Raw genomic sequence first — 19,597 nt, 5'->3', positions numbered from 1 at the left:
TCACTGTGTTGATATTTCTTTGTGATATAGAAGCCTTTTAGGCAACACAATCCCATTTGATTACTTTTGCCTTTTTTCCCTATGATTTTGGAGATTTTGTCTAAAGAGTCCTTGACCAGAATGATGTCATATAATATCCTTCTTGGCCTATTTTCTTTTAACAATTTTATAATTTCAGGTTCTGCACTCAAGTATTTAACCCATTTTGGGTTGTTTTTTTTAAATGGTAAATAAGGATCATTTCATTCTTCTTTGTATGGGTCCTGCTTTCCATTTATTAAACAGTTTTTTCCTTGTCCTATGACCTTCACACTTTTTTTTTTGTTCAGAAATTCATTGGCTGTAAATATATAGGCCTATTTTTCAACTCTCCAGCCTGATCCATTAATGAGATTTTTGTGTTATTTTGCTTACTATAGCTATGTATACCACTATTTTGAACTTAGTGTGATGTTACCAGCTTTGTTCTTTTTGTTCAGGATTATTTTAGCTATTAAGGGTTGGTGATAACTATTCTTGGTTGTCAACGTAATTGTATCTGGAATTAACTAAAACCCAAGTGGCTGGGTACACTGGTGAGGGAATTTTTCTTAATTAAATTATTTGTAGTGGGGGAGACCCACTTTTAATTTGGATCTTTTGAAGTGGGAAGATATATAATCCAGATATTTAGAGGTACGAAGATCCACTTTTAATCTGGGCCACAGCAAGGACAGGGAAGAAAGAAGCTTATTCTCTTTATCTGCTTGCTTTCACCTTGCTAGCAAGTCCACTCCTTCATTGGCATAGGACCCACTTCTTCAGGATTCTAGTGTTTACTCCAGCCTTGTGGACTGAGCAACTGATTTCTTGGACCTTCTGTTGGTAGATACCCACTGTTGGACTAGCTGGACCACAGCCTGTGAGTCATTCTTATAAATTCATTCTATACATTCCGTTCCTTTATAGAGTCTTTTGTGGTTCTAATGAACAAAGAACCTGAATAGAATTTTTTTTTTGGTTGTTCCAGACAGGGTTTCTCTATGTAACAGCTCTGGTTGTTCTGGAACTCACTTTGTAGACCAGACTGGCCACGAACTCACAGAGATCCGCCTGCCTCTGCCTCCCAGTGCTGGGATTAAAGACATGTGCCACTACCTCCCTACTTGAGTAGAATTTACTTTCCTTCCTTCATTTCTTCCTTCCTTCTTTTCTTTATTTCCTTCCTTCCTTCCTTCCTTCCTTTCTTTCATTCTTTTTTTTCTTTTTGATTTTTCAAGACAGGGTTTCTCTGTGTAGCCCTGGCTGTCCTGAAACTAGCTCTGTAGATCAAGCTGGCCTTGAACTCACAGAGATCCACCTCCTAAATGCTGGGATTAAAGGCATGCACCACCATCACCCAGCTGAGTAGAATTTCTTTAGAGAAGATACATTAGTGGCCAACAGGTATATGAAAAAATAATTAATTTTGCTAGCCACCAGGGGGATGCAAATTAAAGGCCAAACCTCAATTAAGTATCATACAGTGTCAGGTAGAATAGTTCGATGGCTAATATTGTCTTTCAACTTGACTATGTCTGGGATCAACGTAAACCCAATTTGGACAATTCTATGAGGGATTATATTGATTAGATAATTTGAGGTGGAAAGACTCACTCCAAATTTGGCCAGGCCTTCTTGTGGCAGCCCACATAAAAGGACATGGAAGAGGGATACTTGTAGCAGGAATCTTAAAAGGTCTTATTAATAAAATCAAACCCGAGGCCAGTTATTGGGGTCAATGCTGGTAGATCCGAGAGACAGAACAAGCCACAGCTACCTCACCTGGCCAGATCCTCAGCTGGTCTTGTTTCCTCAGACTGGAAGCTTCTGTGTCCTCATCCAGAATGAATCTCAGCTGAACTGTGCTGCTTGAAAGCCTGAAAGCTTAACCAGCCAAATGCTTCTAGTTTCTGGTCCTCACGCCTTATATATATATCTTTCTGCTTTCTACCACCAGTCTCTGGGATTAAAGGCTGGCTTTCTGGGATTAAAGGCATGTGTCACCATGCTTGGCTTTTTCCAATGTGGCCTTGAACTCACAGAGATCCAGAGGGATTTCTGTCTCTGGAATGCTAGGATTAAAGGTGTGTGCTATCACTGCCTAACTAGTGGCTTTTCTGTTCTCTGACCCCAGATAAATTTATTAAGGTACACGATATTTTGGGGAACACAATACCACCACAGATACTTTTCCTTTTTGCCTGCTTGATTTCATTCTCACTGGCAAGTTTATCTGTTCTGCGGCTGAGGTATTCCTCCACTTCTGTTAGAAACTCCTTTTTCAGGGTTCTAATGTAGATTGCACCCCAGCAGCTATCTTGGAATTCTTTGGGACTCTAGCACCAGATTGGGACTTCTGAGATATGGTAGTTTGAATGAGAGTGGCCCCCATAGGCACATGTGCTTGAATGCTTAGTCTCTAGTTTGGTGAACTGTTTGGGAAGGATTAGGAGGTGTGGCCTTGTTAAAGGAGGCGTGTCATTGGGGTTGAGCTTTGAGGTTTCAAAAGCCTACTCCAGGTCGACTCTATCTTTGACTGCTACCTGTGAACCAGGATGGAAAGCTCTCAGCTACTGCTCAGCACCATGTCTTCCCGCTTGCTGCCATGCTCTCCACCAAGATAATAAAGGACGAAAGCAACTCTTACAAAAGAAACTCTTTAATTAGGGGTTTGCTTACATTTTTAGGGGATTAGTCATGTAAATTTGTATATTATTTCAGAAAACAGTATGCATGGTCCCTCAAAAACCTAAAACTATAATATTTATCAATCACTTATACAAGGCAAGGTATTATGGGAATATTTTTCTCTTTCTGTTAAAAATAGCAAGTATAGCCGGGCGGTGGTGGCACACGCCTTTAATCCCAGCACTCGGGAGGCAGAGCCAGGCGGATCTCTGTGAGTTCGAGGCCAGCCTGGGCTACCAAGTGAGTTCCAGGAAAAGGCGCAAAGCTACACAGAGAAACCCTGTCTCAAAAAACCAAAAAAAAAAAAAAAAATAGCAAGTATAATTTGACAGTACTATAACAACTTATGCCCAAAACATTGAAATATAAGAAATACGGAGAACCAAAATATCTGCTTACCAATATTTTAAAAGTTACATTTATCCGCTTTAGATTTTTTTAGATTTTTTTTTGTTTTATGCATGTGTATGAGTATTTTGTCTGTAGGTATGTATGTGTACCATGTACATGCCTGATACCTGCGGAGGTGGGAAGTACGCATATGATTCTCTAGAACTCAGTTTACAGATGGTTGTGAGCTATCTTGTGGGTGCTGAGAACTGAACCTGGACCCTCTGCAAGAGCAGTAGGTGCTCTTAGTCACTAAGCCATCTCCCTGGCCCTGTGTTTGTTTTTTTTGTGGCTGTGTATATGTGTATGTTGGTGTGAGGATCCCAGGGCACATTTGTGGAGGCCAGAGGCCAGCTTGCAGGAGTTGTTTTTCCTCTTCTACCACACAGGCTCCAGTGATGGAGCCACTACAAATGATTTTATTAAGAAAAAAAATCCATCGCAGGTGTGCCAAGCTGTAGGTTCCCAAGCCAGATGAGGGACAGTAGAGCATTGCCCACACACTGGGCATCTCTCAGAGACCAGGAGTGGAGCTGCTCCCTACCCAAATCAGGCTTGGCCTACTCAACTCCATAGAGAAAGGCCATGCCATGATAAAGTCAGTCAAGCTTCTTTCTGTCCCCCTCCCCAGGGAGCCGGCTTCCTAGAAATCAAGGGACCAGCTAATCTGACTGGTGTGCTTGGAGAGCTCCTGCCTAAGCGGCAGCCCCTCCCCCCTTAGTTGAAGCCCCTCCTCCCCTAGCGGCAGCCCCTCCCCCTTAGCGGCAGTCCCACCCCCTTAGCGGCAGCCCCTCCCCCTTACCTGCAGCCCCTCCCCCTTAGCAGCAGCCCCTCCCCCTTAGCTGCAGCCCCTCCCCCTTATCTGCAGCCCCTCCCCCTTAGTGGCAGCCCCTCCCCCCTTAGCGGCAGCCCCTCCCCCTTTGCGGCAGCCCCTCCCCCCTTAGTAGCAGCCCCTCCCCCTTACCTGCAGCCCCTCCCCCTTAGCGGCAGCCCCTCCCCCCTTAGCGGCAGCCCCTCCCCCTTTGCGGCAGCCCCTCCCCCTTAGCTGCAGCCCCTCCCCCTTTGCGGCAGCCCCTCCCCCCTTAGTAGCAGCCCCTCCCCCTTAGCGGCAGCCCCTCCCCCTTAGCAGCAGCCCCTCCCCCTTAGCGGCAGTCCCTCTCCCCTTAGCGGCAGCCCCTCTCCCCTTAGCTGCAGCCCCTCCCCCCTTAGCAGCAGCCCCTCCCCCTTACCTGCAGCCCCTCCCCCTTACCTGCAGCCCCTCCCCCCTTAGCGGCAGCCCCTCCCCCTTAGCGGTAGCCCCTCCTCCCTTAGCGGCAGCCCCTCCCCCTTAGCGGCAGCTCCTCCCCCCTTAGCGGCAGCCCCTCCCCCCTTAGCGGCAGCCCCTCCCCCTTACCTGCAGCCCCTCCTCCTTAGCGGCAGCCCCTCCCCCTTAGCGGCAGCCCCTCCCCCTTAGCGGCAGCTCCTCCCCCTTAGCGGCAGCCCCTCCCCCTTGACCTCCCTGCCCCCACAACCTAGCCCTTCCATTCCAGTAAACAAACTCCTCTGAAACAGTCTCCTGCTCCCCAGCTCCTGGGGTCCTCTGCATCCAGGGACTTCTAGTGCACAACTGCTGATCCAGTTCGAGACCCACACCAAGTCATTCCAGTGCACAACTGCTGATCCAGTTCGGGACCCACACCAGGCCATTTGGGTCTTAGTTAATTCCAGATGTAGTCAAGCTGACAACCAAGAACAGCCGTCACAATCACCACCAGCTTACTTAACACACTGTAATTTCGCAGGTTATTTTCTAGTTTCTTTAAAATTTGAGATGTATTATTTTGTGTTTAGTAACGTTTTGCCTGAAAGTATGTATGTGTACCACATGCATGGATGGGCACATGGAGGTCACAGGAGAGTGTTGAATTGTATGGATGAGCCTGAAAAACAGTGTTGTAAGTAAAATAAGCCAGACATAAAAAGAAAAATACTACATCTTTTCATCTGTAAAGCTAAATTCATAGAAGTTGAGAGTAAAACAGTGTTTACCAGAGGCTGAGGAACAAATAGATAGGACATGGTTGGTCAAGATAGACAGAGGTTGGTCAATGGTACAATGTTACATAGAGAGAAATGAACCCTGGTATGCATGCTTGCACAGTACAGGGACTGTAGGTAACAATAATGCATTGTGTCTTTTAAATAGCCAAAAGAGAAGACTTCAGCTCACTTTGCTAAATGTTTGAGGAGGTAGCTATACTAACTATCTATGAGGGCCATGGTGGTGCAGATCTCAGCACTTGGGAGGCAGAGGAAAGCAGAGCTCTGTGAGTTTAAGGCCAGCCAATGGTATATGGTAAGACTCCATCTCAAAAAAAAAAAAAAAAAGCATAACATTTGAGGATTTCTCCAGACACCAATACTTGCTAGGAATATATAGTAATTACAAGGTAGTAAGAGATACATATATCAGCGGAACACAAAATCCAGTGAAACGGATCTGACCACAAATGAGGATTTCACATATGATGCATCATCTTTTTAAGTTAGTTGTGGCACTAATGGACTGTTTTTTGTGAATGGTGCTGAGATTTGGGTGTGTATATATAGTACCAGGAGCCACACAGGAAACAGTTAAAATATTTGGTCATTAAATGTCGAACGTGCTGTAAAATTAAGATGATAGTGAGAGAATGAGAGAATATATGTGCATCCTATATTACAGTAAAATAACTATTAGACAGAGATGTGCAAGCACTACAATCAATGAGGAGATGTAGGTGAACAGAGAAAGATATGGGTACCATTTTCAGATAGGAAGGGTCAATGATCAGTTAGCATATGAAGTGATGGTCAGGACAAAAGATAATAAATGTGACTTGAGCTGGCTGTGGTAACAAATGCCTGTAATTCCAGATCAGGAAGTGGAGAACAAAGAGTCATAAATTTGAGGCTAGCTTGACCTACATAGTAAGAGCCTCTCTCAAAAAGCAGGAAACAGAGTGAGGCATAGTGGTACAACCTGCGATTACAACATTTGGAGAGTTGAGGCAGGAGGATTGATATGAGTTCGTGGCCAGCCTGGCCTACAGAGAGAGATCCTGTTTCAAAAGGAATAATGAAAACAAATAAGGGGAAATGATTTACTTGTACTTATAGGAAATAAACAGTAAATAATGGAATTAGTCTAAATGTCCTCTCAGCATACTTGTAAAAATCTATCATAAGTCACTTAATCTCTCCCCTATTGGTACTTTTGAAATGATTTATTTTTATTTTTATGAGAATTAATGGTTTTGCCTGCATATATGTCTGTGTGAGGGTGTCAGATCTCCTGGAAATGGATTCACATACAGTTGTGAGCTGCCATGTGGGTGCTGGGAATTGAATCCTGGTCCTCTGGAAGAGCAGCCAGTGCCTTTTTTTTCTTGTTTTTCAAGACAGGGTTTCTTTGTGTAACCACCCTGGCTGTCCCGGAACTCTCTTTGTAGACCAGGCTAATCTCAAACTCACAGAAATCTGCCTGCTTCTGCCTCCCAAGTGCTGGGATTAAAGGCGTGCGACACCGTGCCCAGCACAGCCAGTGCTCTTTTAATTATTGAGCCATCTCTCTAGCCCATGACACTTTTGAACTGTGTGTGTGTGTGTGTGTGTATGGGGGCATGCCATGTGTGTGCCCATGTCTTCAGAGGCCAGAAGAGGGAAATGAGTCTTCTGGAGTTGTGAGCCACATGATATGGGTGTTGGAAACCAAACTGAGTTTGGTCCTCTGAGAGAGAAGTAAGTGCTCTTAACTGCTGAGCCATCTCTCTAGCCTGTTACAGCATTTTTTATTCCTTTAATAATAGTACTGCAAGAAATATCATAGTTGGGTGTGGCAACTACACACACACACACACACACACACACACACACACACACACACACACACACGTCATTCTGTAAGGGTATGTATAACTAAATGCCAGAGAATAGAATTAACACAGGAAAGAATTGTAGGCTGTTAAATTTATTGTTTAATAGATTTTGCCAAATTGCCCTCCATAAAAAGATTGAATTGGAATATCCACCTCCAACAGAGTATAGGAATCTCCATATTCACACAACATAGTCAATAATATTATTGAGTTTTTAAACTTTGACGTCATAGCTGAAACGTAGTAAGTCACAGTTGTTTTGATTTGCATGTTTTTAAAATCGAGCATCTTTATGTTTATTGGACATTTTGGATCTTCTGTATTTCTCCTCAGTGAACAAATCTGTTTAAGTCTTTGGCACTTTTTTTTTCTATTTGAGTTATTTTATTAATGATTTGTAAGGATATTTAAGTTATAATTAGTCTTTTGGCATACAATGCTTCTGCTTCTTTTTGAAAATGAACACAGATTTAAATTTTTATGTTAGTCGATTGATGAATTCTTTTCTTTGGTAGAGAAAGTAAATTTTGAATTCTGAAAATCCATTAGTAATGTTTTAAGGCATTATGAGCTCCCTGGCTCACCTCCTGAAAGGGCCTCCTCCGAGCAGGGGCCCCTCATCAGGGAGGGCCTGGGGCTGGGGTGTCATATTTCAACATTCTAAGAAAGAGGCTGCCTGGATGGTTATATTTGGAGTATGATTTCCCCAGTGGAAACAGGTGGGCGCCTAGGGACTCTCCTGCATATTTTGTTCCTGAGCGCTGGGTTTTGTAAGGGCGGTGCACTGAAGTTATTTAGGAAGGCAGGAATCCTGGACTTTGTTCTCCCATTTGTGAGGGAAAACAGTCATGGCCATGGTGTTCTAACAATATACAGTCATCCACAGACCTCCATGCCCATTGCCGCTGGAAATTGCTGAACAATAGCCACCAACACGGTGGCAGACAGAACAGAAATGGCAGTGCCATGATAGGATGAAAATTCCACCTGTTAAGCCTCCTTTCTATCTATGTGGTAGCACTTGCTCCTTTTGTGGGTGTGGTGAAACTGATGTAAATTTTTTTTAAAAGCCCATTATAGGATACAAAACAGGTTCACCTTTGAAGTCACTCACTAGTTTGTAAGGCACCGGGTTCATCTGGGTTTGGTCTTTGTTAAAGTATCCAGGGTCCTCTGTGCAAGAAGTACTCAGACACCTGATAGGCAAAGGTAAATACAACTGAAACCTCAAAAGCTTTCCATTATTTCTGTGAAACTATCAAGTTTTGAAATCCGAACGTCTTTCCAAAGATGAATTTGCCGATTGCATTGAAAAACGGGCTGGCTTTGTTTAGGAAAAAATTGTATTTAAAATGTCAGTAATTGCATCTGTTTTCAAAGCTCAGAAGTAGTTTATAGCAACTAGAAAACATTTTTTTAAAGTGTCATAAAATTGTGTAAACGGATGAGTCTTTAAATTTTTTACAACCTGAATTTTTCATGGCGAATGAAAATGTCTTTACTGCAGTTTCCCATCGCGGGGGGGGGGGGAGGGAGGAAGGATGTTGATAGAAAAAGGAATACAGACAAAGAAAGAGAAGGCTCTGGTTGCACGGTTTTCCTCTTTCTCTAGGCGATTTGGTGGGGGGTTGTTACTAAGGGAAGGCAGGTTGTATAGAGAGCCGGTGGGGGAGCATTGGTATTGTATCCTGAGAGGAAAAGAAAGGCTTCCTCAAAGATGCAGAAAAGGCTCCAGCCAAGGCCTGGGAGTGGGTGGGGGTACAGACCCTTCCTAGTAACCAGGGACCGGTAAACTCCAACCGCTACATGGTGATGACACTTGTGGGCGCTCAGATTGGAGAGCGCGGAGATGAGTGACAGGGCGGGGCGCGCTGGGGCTCCGCGCAAAGATGCGAGGAGGGGGGCGCCTGTGCAGGCTGAAGGGGGTCCTGTTGACTGCCTTCCGACCAGTGGGGGGTTGTGAGGGGGAGGGAGAGCGATGACGCGCGGCCCTCACGTGACCTGGAGCTGCAGAGCGACGCAGCCTTGGGTGCAGTCGTCACTCGCGTCTGGTCTCCAGCTCCCCGCTGCCCCGCGCGCGGCGGGCTGGCATCGGGCCCGGAGTGAGCTGATCAGGTAAGGGCCCCGGAGCGGCCGCGCCACGGCCCTGCTAGCCGCAGTCTCCGGATTCGGCGGGGCTACGGAGGTAGATTGAGGAGGTGGGGTGTCCATGCTGGATCAAGTTCAAGGAGCCCTTCCCCTCCTATTCTCCCGCGTCCCCCAGCCCCTAGCTGAATCTGCGCAAGGGAACCCTGTGCTTTGACAGGGCCGCTGGTGGGGAGAGTCTCTAGAGGGAAATGCAGAGGGAGATGCCCATCCTCTCTAATTAACTCCATCAATGGGCGCCCGCACATGTCCGCGGGCTTCCTGCTCCTTTCAGAGGAGGGACGCGCGCCACCGTGGCATTTGCTGAGAAAATGGTGGGCCTTAGTGCCTGGACGGCGGGCTCGGTAGGGGTGGTGTCTCAGAACGAGGGGAGGGACCTTTGACAACCGGATTCCAAAAAGGAGAGTGTTGGGATGTGTGGCGTTGGTGCTGGCCTGAGCACTCAGTGCCTTTACTCTCTCCTTTTGGACAATAGTTCGATGTGTCTGTGGTGAGGCGAGGGAAAAACGGAGACGGAGACAAGAGAACCGCACAGGCTCCATGGAGGTTAGTGTGAGCACCAACACTGAACCGTTGAAGTTCTGTATGGATTCTATGCAGCCACGTAGACACTGTTATATTTGTGTGTGTGTGTATTTGAATATATTGTATTTATATGTGATTAGGATGTGGGGTGGGGCTAGCCTGGGAACTTTACCTAAGCTTTGTTTCCTTATCAGGCGTCGGACTTTTCCTTAAATTCTATGGTGAATACCAATATATTACAGATTATTTTGATTTATGTCAGGTGATATTGAAAAATACAATTTCTTGTGTAAAAGAACGGTACTATTGTTTGTTAGAGGCTTTGGGGGATGGGATAATGATTTTGCAGAAGCAAAAGCCCTCCTCCACACCTTGTATCTTGTGCTGAGACTCCTAGAAATGGCTTTCAGGGAAGCAGATGGCAGGCTGTGATTGAAGAATCATGGGATGTGGGGCCTCCATCTCTTCCGCCATCCTCCAATTTTCAGATAGTCATGTCTACCTGACCATCTTGATAAAGGAAATGGTGGACTTTTGAGGAAAGATCTAGAATCCTACAGGTGGTTTAAAAAATAAATTTTCTCCTTTCCCCCCCTTTTCTTTTTTCTCTCCCCTTCTCTGTGTTTCATTTCAGTGTAGATGAAGCCCTAGGTTATGCCTGAGTCTCTAAATCCCGAAAGGCAGGGTCGGGGACACAGATGTTTCATGCTAGGCTATCAAAAGCACTCAGCACTCACCCTCTCTCTTTTCTTTGTCTGTTCCCAGGGCTTTTCATGTTTGAAGTAGGGCTTTTTAGTCCTGGAAGCAAGGGAAAGAGGGGGAGACTGTTTTGGAACTATGGAGGTTGATACGAAGGTGGGTAGTGGCTGGGGATGACAAAAGAGGGTGGGCTGAGCTTGAAAGGGCTTCAGTGAATGGCACTTCTGCCTTGTCTCCACATGGCTGCTTTCCACAATGCTGCAATACAACCTGTTAATTTCAGTGCAGGAAACGGTGGGAATATTTGAGGGAGGGCGGACTGGGCTGTGACAAAGAAGGCTAGAGATGGAATCACAAGATAAGATACATTGTTAAAATGGACCAGGACCCGGATGCAGGCATTGCAACCGAGAATTAGGGTGCTTATCTGTTCTAATAAGGACACAGTCTCCATTATCTCCTGTTTATCTACTTGCCTATAGCTCCTCCTGCATGTCTGCTTCAGAGTCTGAGATCACTGGAAGCGAGGAAGCAAAGAAGAAATTATCTCTGATCCCTATAACTGGTAAGACGGTGGGGGCTGTCTAGGCATGCCTCGAATGTGGGTTAGTGGAGACCAGTGTGCATTCCACAAGGGACAGTCTGGAGGAGGTTTTTATTCTTTTTTCACAGCTATCCTTCTCACCATTCCTGGTATTTCCCCTAAACCTTTACCTTAATTCCGGTCCATGGAAAAGAGTCTGACAGCAGCTAAGGACATTGGGTAACCAGAGGGAGTAAATTGCTGATAAAATGACTGCTCCATCAAGAACCCACTCCTCTTTGTCTGCCTTTCTCTAGGTCTAAAGGTCTCCTGCCTGTATGTACATTAGGGTGTTTCACTGAGCAAAAGAAGGATAGAAGAGGAGACTTCATTCATTTATCCCAGGTTTGTGTCAGTGGGGACCTGTAATAATGGCAACCAGAGAAGGTCCCTTAAAAAATCTAGTTCTGGGAGTTTCTGTTCCTCATCCATCCATCATCAGCCCTCCTGCCATCCTTGACACAATTCATTTTGCATACAAAAATGGCTGGAAATTGGGGAGGGTAGGAAGAAATGATGAAAAGTTTGTTGATCTTTCTCTTCTCCCAACAAGTACATCATTTCTACCCTTTCCTATTCCTGGTTGTATCTCTCTGTATAATGCCATAGAGTTAGAAGAGATGGTTACATTCGTTTCCTTCTTCCACTTCTAGGTCTCCTTTGAGTGGCAGCTCTCCTGGCCTGTAAGTGGTTAAACACCATTGCTCAGACACACCATCTTCCTTCGTAGCCTGAGTGAGCCCAGTACATTGTTCCTGCCTTCAGCAGGGGTGATTACATGGGCCGAGTTCAGGATGTGGGCTGGGCAACTGCAGGACTGGTGATCTGGGCTGGCACTTGCTACTGCATTTACAGATTAACCAAGGGAAGATCTCAGAGTGGGAGCAGATTTGCCAGAAATGGGTCCAGGATCGAGACGGAGACTGAGGTTGGGGTACAGAACCAGACCGTGGCCACAGGTGAAGCCATGGCTGGAGCAGAGACTAGAGTCAAGACTGAACCAGAAACTGGAGAAGGAGGTGAGCCTGTGGCCGAAGCAGATCCCAAGGTCCCTGTTCTAGCTAGAGCCAGTATCAACTGTCAGACCGAGACAATGCTTGAGGAGGAGGTAGAGACTCATTCTGAGACCAGTTCATTGGTGGAAACTGTGGTCATGACAGACGCAGTGACTTTTACTGAAGCCACAGCCACAGCCAAAGCCAAAGAAGTAACCATGAAAGAGGCAGTCACACAAACTGAAGTTGAGACTGAGGAAGTAGGCAAGAAAGAGGCAGTGACGCAGACCAAAGCTAAAGCTTGGGAAATGGCTGGCAGGGCAGAGGTCAAGAAAGAAGCAATGACCCAGACCAAAGCAGAAGCTCCTCCATTGGCTGAAAAAGAGACAGAGATTAACAGAGTAACAGTGACTCAGAGTGAGGTCTTGGCAGTGACCAAGGAAGTAGTCAAGATTGGAACCATGAATGAGACTGGAATTGTGGCAGAAGCCACGATAAGAACACTGGAAGAGACTGTGAGTGTGACTAGAACTCAATCTGAGACTAGGCTTGGTGTCACAGTTGATACTAATGAAAATCCCATTGATATGCCCCTTGTAGTGGCTGGAGTGGACGTGGAGTCCTATGCACAGTCTCAGGTTGTGGACATAATTCAAAATGATGACATGATCGGTGATGAGGTTGACGACAAGGGGAATCTCAAAAGCACATCTGAGGCAGGGTCTGGGGTAGATACAAAGGCTTCTGATCAGCCTCCTATTGTTGCCAACATTCCGGCTGAAGCCATGCCAGGGGCAAGGGATGATGCTTGTGATAATACAAATGACATTTGTGAAGCAGAGGCAGATATGACAACTTGTATAATACAACCCGAGACTGTGGCCACGATACAGGCTGAGACAACGTCTGGTGCCACCACGACTGATGACAGGGAAGATGCCAATGGTGAATTTAAGGCAGTGACTGGTGCTGACATAACTGATACCGATCCTCAAGCTGTAACCAGTGACCAGACTGAAGCCATGCCTGATGCCAAGGTTAAGGGTAAAGGTAATGACACTGCCATGGCTAACGCAGGGACCAAGGCAAACACAGAAACCAGTTTGCAGACTGATGCCTTGCCTGATACCGAAGATAAAAACATAAGTGATCCCAACGATGTGGCTAAGGCAGAGGCTAGCAGAGATGTGGTTTTCTGTACCCAGACTGAGCCTGTGGCCAATGTCCAGGGTGATGACTTGCCTGACGGCAAAATCAAGGCTAAGGACAATGCCAATACCACATCTAAGGAAGGGGTTCAGGCTACGGCCCAGAGCCAAGGTGAAGCCTTACCTAACACTAAAGGTAAGGCTAGAGGCAAAGCCAAAGCCAAGTGTAAGGCAGGAGCTGCGACAGATGTGAAAACGTGTGCACAGCCTCAAGCTGGGACGAAAACCCAAGCTGAAGCCTTGTCTGATTCCAAGGTTGATAGCAAAAGTGACTCCAATGCTGCTTCTAAAGCAGGGGCAAAGGCAGACAGTTGCCAGAACGAGGCCCTGCCTGGAACTAAGAATAAGGTCAAGGGCAACTCAAATCCTGTGCCTAAGGCAGAGGCTGGGACAGCTGCAGTGGGCTCTGCCCAGACCAATGTTGTGACCGGTTCCCAGGGTGAGAGTGCATCCGGTGCCAAGAATAAGGTCAAGGGTAATCGCAATTCTGTGCCTAAAGCAGGGGCTGGACCAGACCCTACGGATTCTGCCCAGTCCCAGACTGTAGCCACTTCCCACAGTGAGAACTTACCCGGTGCCAAGAATAAGGTTAAGAGCAATCCCAATGTTGTGCCTAAGGCAGAGGCTGGGGTGGGTGCCTGTCCCCAGTCTGCGGCCATTTCCCAGGGTGTTGCCTTGACTGGTACCAAGACTAAGGCCAAGGGCAATTCTAGTGCTGGGTCTAAACCGGATGCTGGGGCAGGTACAATGGGCTCTGTCAAGGCTGTGGTCAGTTCCCAGGGCGAGGCCGGACCTGGTTCCAAGAGTAAGGTTAAAGGTAATCCCAATGCTGTGCCTAAGGCAGAGGCTGGGGCAAGTACAATACTGGCTTTGGCTTCTTCCCAGGCGGAGGCCTTGCTTGGTGCCAGAAATAAGGTCAGGGGCAATTCCAACACTGTGCCTAAGGCAGAGGCTGGGTCAGGTGCAAGGGGCTCTGTCCAGTCCCAGGCTGTGGTCAGTTCCCAGAACGAGACTTTGCTTGGTGCCAGGAATAAGGTCAGATCCAATGCTAGTACTAAAGCAGGAGCCAAAACAGGTACAAGGAGCTCTGCTCAGCCCCAGGCTGTGGTCAGTTCCCAGAACGAAGCCTTGCTTGGGGCAAGGGATAAAGGTCTGTCCGGTTCACAGGTAGGAGCCACTGTAGACAATAAGATGTATGCAAGGCCCGTGGCAGGTGCTGTGCCCACTTCTGAAACTGCGAGTGGGGTAGGTGCTCAGCCTAACATGCACGATTATTACTGGAATGGAATTGGTGTTGAGGACTGGATTGCTGCTGAGCGGTGGATCAAATTTAGGTTTCAGACCATGGATGGAGACTGGGAGAATACTGTATCCTGGACTGATGATGAGAATGCAGCCAGTGTCGGGCCCTGGAGTGGGGCTAATGAGAAGACTGGCATTGTTAGTTCCTGGGCTGTGGCTTGTGATGAAAACAGCATTAAGTCCTGGACTGGGGCTAGGACTGAGAATGAGGTTGCTCTTGGGTCCTGGGTAGGTGCTGGTGACCAGGCCAGTGGGGCACTCTGGGCAGGAGCTCAGGCTACTGACGCCACTGGAGGCTCCTGGACTGGGGCTGAGAACCAGATCAGTGCAGGTTCTTGGGTTGTCTCTGGAAACCAGGCCATTGCAGGGCCCTGGGCTGTGAGTCAGGTCAGTGACGGGTCATGGCCTGCAGTCCAGGCCAGTGGAGTGTCCTGGGTAGTGGACCAGGCTACTGGGACCTGGACTGTGGCCGACAATCAGGCTGGTGCAGTGTCTTGGACTGGAGCTGGCAATATAGTTAGCATTGGATACTGGACTGGGGCTGTAGACCAGACCAATGCTGTGTCCTGGACAGGGACTGGTGATCAGGCTGGTGGTGAGGTCAAGCCAAGGTTTGAAGATCAGGCCGGTGAAAAGGGGACCTGGGCTGGAGCCGGTGTCCAGACCAGTGGAGAGTCCAGGTTGGGACCTGAGGATCAGGCCAATGGAAGGTCTTGGACTGAGACCGCAGACCAAGCTAGTGCGGCATCCAGGCTTGGGACTGTAGATCCATCTGGTGGTGCATCCTGGGCTGGCACTGGGGACCAGGCTGGTGCAGTATCTACAGCAGGGTCTGCAGACCAGTCTGTTGGTGGATCCAAACCTGGTTTTGAGAATCAGACCAGTGGTGAAGGGTCTTGGACTGGGACTGTTGGCCAGGCTAGTGGAGGGTCCAAGTCGGTGCCTGAGGATCAGTCTGCTGGAAGATCTTGGGCAGATTCTGGAAACCAACTCAGTGGAGGGTTCTTGGTTGGGCCTTTGGACCAGGCCAATGGAGAGTCTCAGCCTGGGTCTGGAGAACTGGCTGCTGGTGGAGTAGATCAGTCCAGTGCAGGAGGATGCTGGGCTGGTTCTGGGGACCAGTCTGGTGGAGAATCTAGGATGGGGCCCAGGGACCAGTCTAATGGAGAGTCTTGGCCTGGCACTGGAGATCAGACCAGTGGATGGTATTGTACTTACACTGGGAATCAGACCATTGGAGGAGGCTCTTGGGCTGGGGCTAGTGGTCAGGACGTTGGAGGGTCGAAGCCAGTGCAGGTGAACCAGACTACTAGTGGATCCTGGCTTGTCACTGGAACTCAGATCAGTGGTGTGTCCTGGACTGGTGATCAGGTTGGTGGCTGTTCCAAACCTGGATTTGAGGATCAGGCCGTTGGAGGAGGATTCTGGGCTGGTGCTGGGGACCAGGCCACTGGAGGGTCCAGGCCAGCTGTGTCTGAGGATCAGTCTAGTGGAGGAGTTTCCTGGGGTGGAGCTGGGAGTCAGGCCAGTGGAGGGTCCTGGGTTGGGCCTGTGGATCAGACTAGTGGCTCTTCTAAATCTGGATTTGAAGATCAGGCAGGTGGAGAATCCTGGCCTGGGTCTAGGTCTAGTAATGAAGCCAGTGGAGGATCTAGGCTAGATACACAAGACCAGGCCAGTGGAAGATTCCTTGTAAGTGCTGAGGTGGAGGCCAATGAAGGATTTTGGTTTGGGCCAGGGAGTGAGGCCTTTATAGGGTCTTGGTGCTGGACAGAAGAAGCTACTATTTTGCCTATAGCTGATCTTAAAGATGAGGCCAGTGTTGAATCCACGTCAGGTACTAAGGAAGAAGCCACCACTAGTTCTGGATTGGGGGATGAGAAGAAGACCAGTACTGAGGAGACAGCTTTAACGGGCACCTGTGTTGGAGGTGAGGCTGAGACTGTGGCTGGAGCCGAGGCTGAAGTTGAGACAGAGGCTAAGGCTGGAGCTGAGGCTGAGGCTGGAGCTGGGCCTGAGGCTGGAGCAGAGACAGAGGTTGAGGCCAAGGCGAGAGCAGAGACAGAGATTGAGGCCAAGGCAGGAGCAGAGACAGAGGTTGAGGCCAAGGCCGAGGCCGAGGCCAAGGCCGAGGCCGAGGCAGGAGCAGAGACAGAGGTTGAGGCCGAGACGGGAGCGGAGACAGAGGTTGAGGCCAAGGCGAGAGCAGAGACAGAGGTTGAGGTTGAGGCTGAGGCGGGAGCAGAGACAGAGGTTGAGGTTGAGGCCGAGGCGGGAGCAGAGACAGAGGTTGAGGTTGAGGCCGAGGCGGGAGCAGAGACAGAGGTTGAGGTTGAGGCCGAGGCGGGAGCAGAGACAGAGGTTGAGGTTGAGGCCGAGGCTGGAGCAGAGACAGAGGTTGAGGTTGAGGCCGAGGCGGAAGCAGAGACAGAGGTTGAGGTTGAGGCCGAGGCAGGAGCAGAGACTAGGGCAGAGGCTGGGGCAGCAGCTGCAGCTGCAGCTGATTCTGAGACTGGAACTGAGGCTGGTCCTAGAGTTGAGGCAGTGGTTGGGGCTGAAGCTGGAATGGAAATTTGGTCCTGGGAGGGAGATGCAACCTCTAAAGGGTCTAGGCTTGGGGCTGAGGCTGAGGCTGGAGTTGGGGGAGGGGCTGAGGCTGAAGCTGAGACTGAGACCAGCATGGGATTTTGGTTCTGGGATGGAGATGCAGCTACTAAAGGATCTAAGCTAGGCGCTGAGGCTGAGGCTGAGGCTGAGGCTGAGGCTGAGGCTGAGGCTGAGGCTGAGGCTGGAATTGGGACAGGAGCAGGGGCAGAGGCAGAGACTGAAGCTGTGGCTGAGACCAGCATGGGATTTTGGTTTTGGGACGGAGATGCAGCCGCTAAAGAGTCTAGGCTTGGGGCTGAGGCTGAGGCTGGAGCTGGAGCAGGGGCAGAGGCTGTGGCTGAAGCTGTGGCAGAGACCAGCATGGAAATTTGGCCCTGGGATGGAGATGCAGCCACTAAAGGGTCTAGGCATGAGGCTGAGGCAGAGGCTGGGGCTGGAGTTGTGGCTGAGGCCGGGGCTGGAGTTGTGGCTGAGGCCGGGGCTGGAGTTGTAGCCGAGGTTGGGGCTGAGACCAGAATGGGGTTTTGGTTTTGGAATGAAGACTCAACCACTAAAGGGGCTAGGCTTGGGGCTGAGGCCGGGGTTGGAGTTGTTGCAGAGGGTGGGGCTGAAGCCAGAATGGAGTTTTGGTCCTGGGAGGGAGATGCAGCCTCTAAAGGGTCTAGGCTTGGGGCTGAGGCTGAGGCCGGCTTAGGGTCTTGGACTTTTGCTGCAGATATAAATGATGATGATGATGAGGAGGAGGAGGAGCTAAGTAGAGAATCCAGCCCTGGTATTGAAGAGATCAGTCTAAGAAACTTGTTTGGGGCTGACAGTGAGGACAATAATGACCTCAGATCTACAAATGAAAAAGATGCCAACTCTGAATCTGGGACTGGGGATAAGGTCAGCACTAAAGATAAGTTTGATGCTGCTGATGGAGTTGACATCCGATCTTGGTTCTGTACTGGTAATGAAAACAGATGTGAGGATGAATCTACATCTCAGGTGAAAGCCAAAAAGACAACTGAACCAAGAGGCATATATCCATCCATGGTCCCTGGAGCAGGAATGGGTGTATGGGATGGGACCATCATTTGTTCTGAAAGCAAGCTACTGAAGCAAAGCAGCTTTCCAGGCGAAGAAGGTTTCAGAAAGCAAGTCAATACTGGAGACAAGGTGCATTCCTGCAACTGCCGCTGCAGACGGGATGTTAACCTGGATCCACAAGATCTTGAGAAACTCATTTGCATGATTGAAATGACTGAAGATGCTTCTGTTCACGAGATAGCCACGAATGCTCTATATAACAGTTCTGATTATCCCTTTCCGCAGGAAATTGACCGGAATATAGGTGGAATTTCAGTTATCCAAAGCTTATTGGGTAATCCCTACCCTACTGTCCGCCAGAAGGCTTTAAATGCATTGAATAACCTCTCAGTTGCTGCTGAAAACCATAGAAAGGTTAAGACATACTTAAGTCAGGTATGTGAAGATACTGTCACCTGTCCCTTAAACTCAAATGTGCAAGTGGCTGGACTAAGACTGATAAAACACCTGACTATCACTAGTGAATATCAGCACATGGTTACCAATTACATTTCAGAATTTCTCCGTTTGTTGGCTATGGGAAGTGGAGAAACTAAAGACCATGTTTTGGGAATGCTTGTGAATTTCTCTAAAAATCCATCCATGACAAAAGACTTGCTCATTGCCAATGCACCAACAGCACTGATTAACATCTTTAGCAAGAAGGAGACAAAAGAGAACATCCTTAATGCGCTTTTACTTTTTGAAAATATAAATCGTCATTTTAAAAAAAGAGCAAAAACATATCCCCAAGACAGGTTCAGTAAAAGTTCCCTTTATTTTCTGTTTCAACGACCTAAAGCCTGTGCCAAGAAACTTAGAGCCTTAGCAGCAGATTGTAGTGATCCAGAGGTGAAAGAAAAAGTTGAGGTATTAATAAATAAACTCTGATTGGCTCTCTGTTCCCCCCAGAGTTTGAGTAACATTTTGGTTTTACATCCTGGACATGCTGTACATTGTAAATTGCATTAGAATTTTGAAACTAATGTTGCCTATAAGGACCTATAGCTGGACAATTTTATGAACACCAAACGAATTCAAGCTTGTTCTGGAAATACATGTGTCAATTTTTATCTTGTCTGGATTGAGATATTTTTAGTATGCTTCATGAGCAGAAACCAAACTGATTCTTCATAAGTAAGGTAATCTTTGGTCCTTTGTGTGGACTTATGTTTATACATTTGAGACTTTATTTTTATGTCATCAATAAAGTTGTGTGTTTTAAGAAGCAAAAACGAGATATTGTCTTCATCCTTGGGTTTATGATCTGTTTAGAAATAAAATCAGGAGTCTTCCGGTCACAGACAGCTGCTTCCTGTCAGTGCTTAGAGGAAGCAGAAAATGCTGCCCAATTTATCAGTGCCCAGGGAATGCTTCATGGAAAAGGGAGTCTTTTTAAGTGAGCTGTGCTTGAATAAGATACAAAAGGTCAAAAAGGCCATTCGAAGACGGAGAATTGATGGAAGAAAG

At 47.8% G+C, this 19,597-nt stretch overlaps 1 protein-coding gene across 3 annotated transcripts; it reads left to right on the top strand.

Annotated features, from left to right (window-relative positions):
• The first annotated feature begins 8,970 nt into the window (after positions 1-8,970).
• Positions 8,971-19,362, top strand: Armcx4 (armadillo repeat containing X-linked 4). Of its 3 annotated transcripts, XM_042269336.2 has the most exons (6): positions 8,971-9,110; positions 9,616-9,686; positions 10,431-10,520; positions 10,847-10,929; positions 11,205-11,292; positions 11,601-19,362. In XM_042269336.2, the coding sequence occupies exon 6, from the start codon at positions 11,726-11,728 to the stop codon at positions 19,016-19,018; it is 7,293 nt and encodes a 2,430-aa protein (XP_042125270.2). In that variant the 5' UTR covers positions 8,971-9,110; positions 9,616-9,686; positions 10,431-10,520; positions 10,847-10,929; positions 11,205-11,292; positions 11,601-11,725; the 3' UTR covers positions 19,019-19,362. The 3 variants fall into 3 exon arrangements, with proteins under 3 accessions (XP_042125270.2, XP_076418884.1, XP_042125271.2); XM_076562769.1 differs by lacking the exon at positions 10,431-10,520; XM_042269337.2 differs by lacking the exon at positions 9,616-9,686 and having other exon boundaries at positions 9,018-9,110.
• The last annotated feature ends 235 nt before the right edge of the window (positions 19,363-19,597 follow it).

This window comes from Peromyscus maniculatus, chromosome X, assembly GCF_049852395.1.
Source record: "Peromyscus maniculatus bairdii isolate BWxNUB_F1_BW_parent chromosome X, HU_Pman_BW_mat_3.1, whole genome shotgun sequence".
NCBI lineage: Eukaryota > Metazoa > Chordata > Mammalia > Rodentia > Cricetidae > Peromyscus > Peromyscus maniculatus.
This window is presented reverse-complemented; position numbering and strand designations above follow the sequence as displayed.

Excerpts from the sequence above, each read along its gene's own strand:
- Armcx4 (XM_076562769.1), top strand. The coding sequence starts at position 11,726 with ATGGGCCGAGTTCAGGATGTGGGCTGGGCAACTGCAGGACTGGTGATC.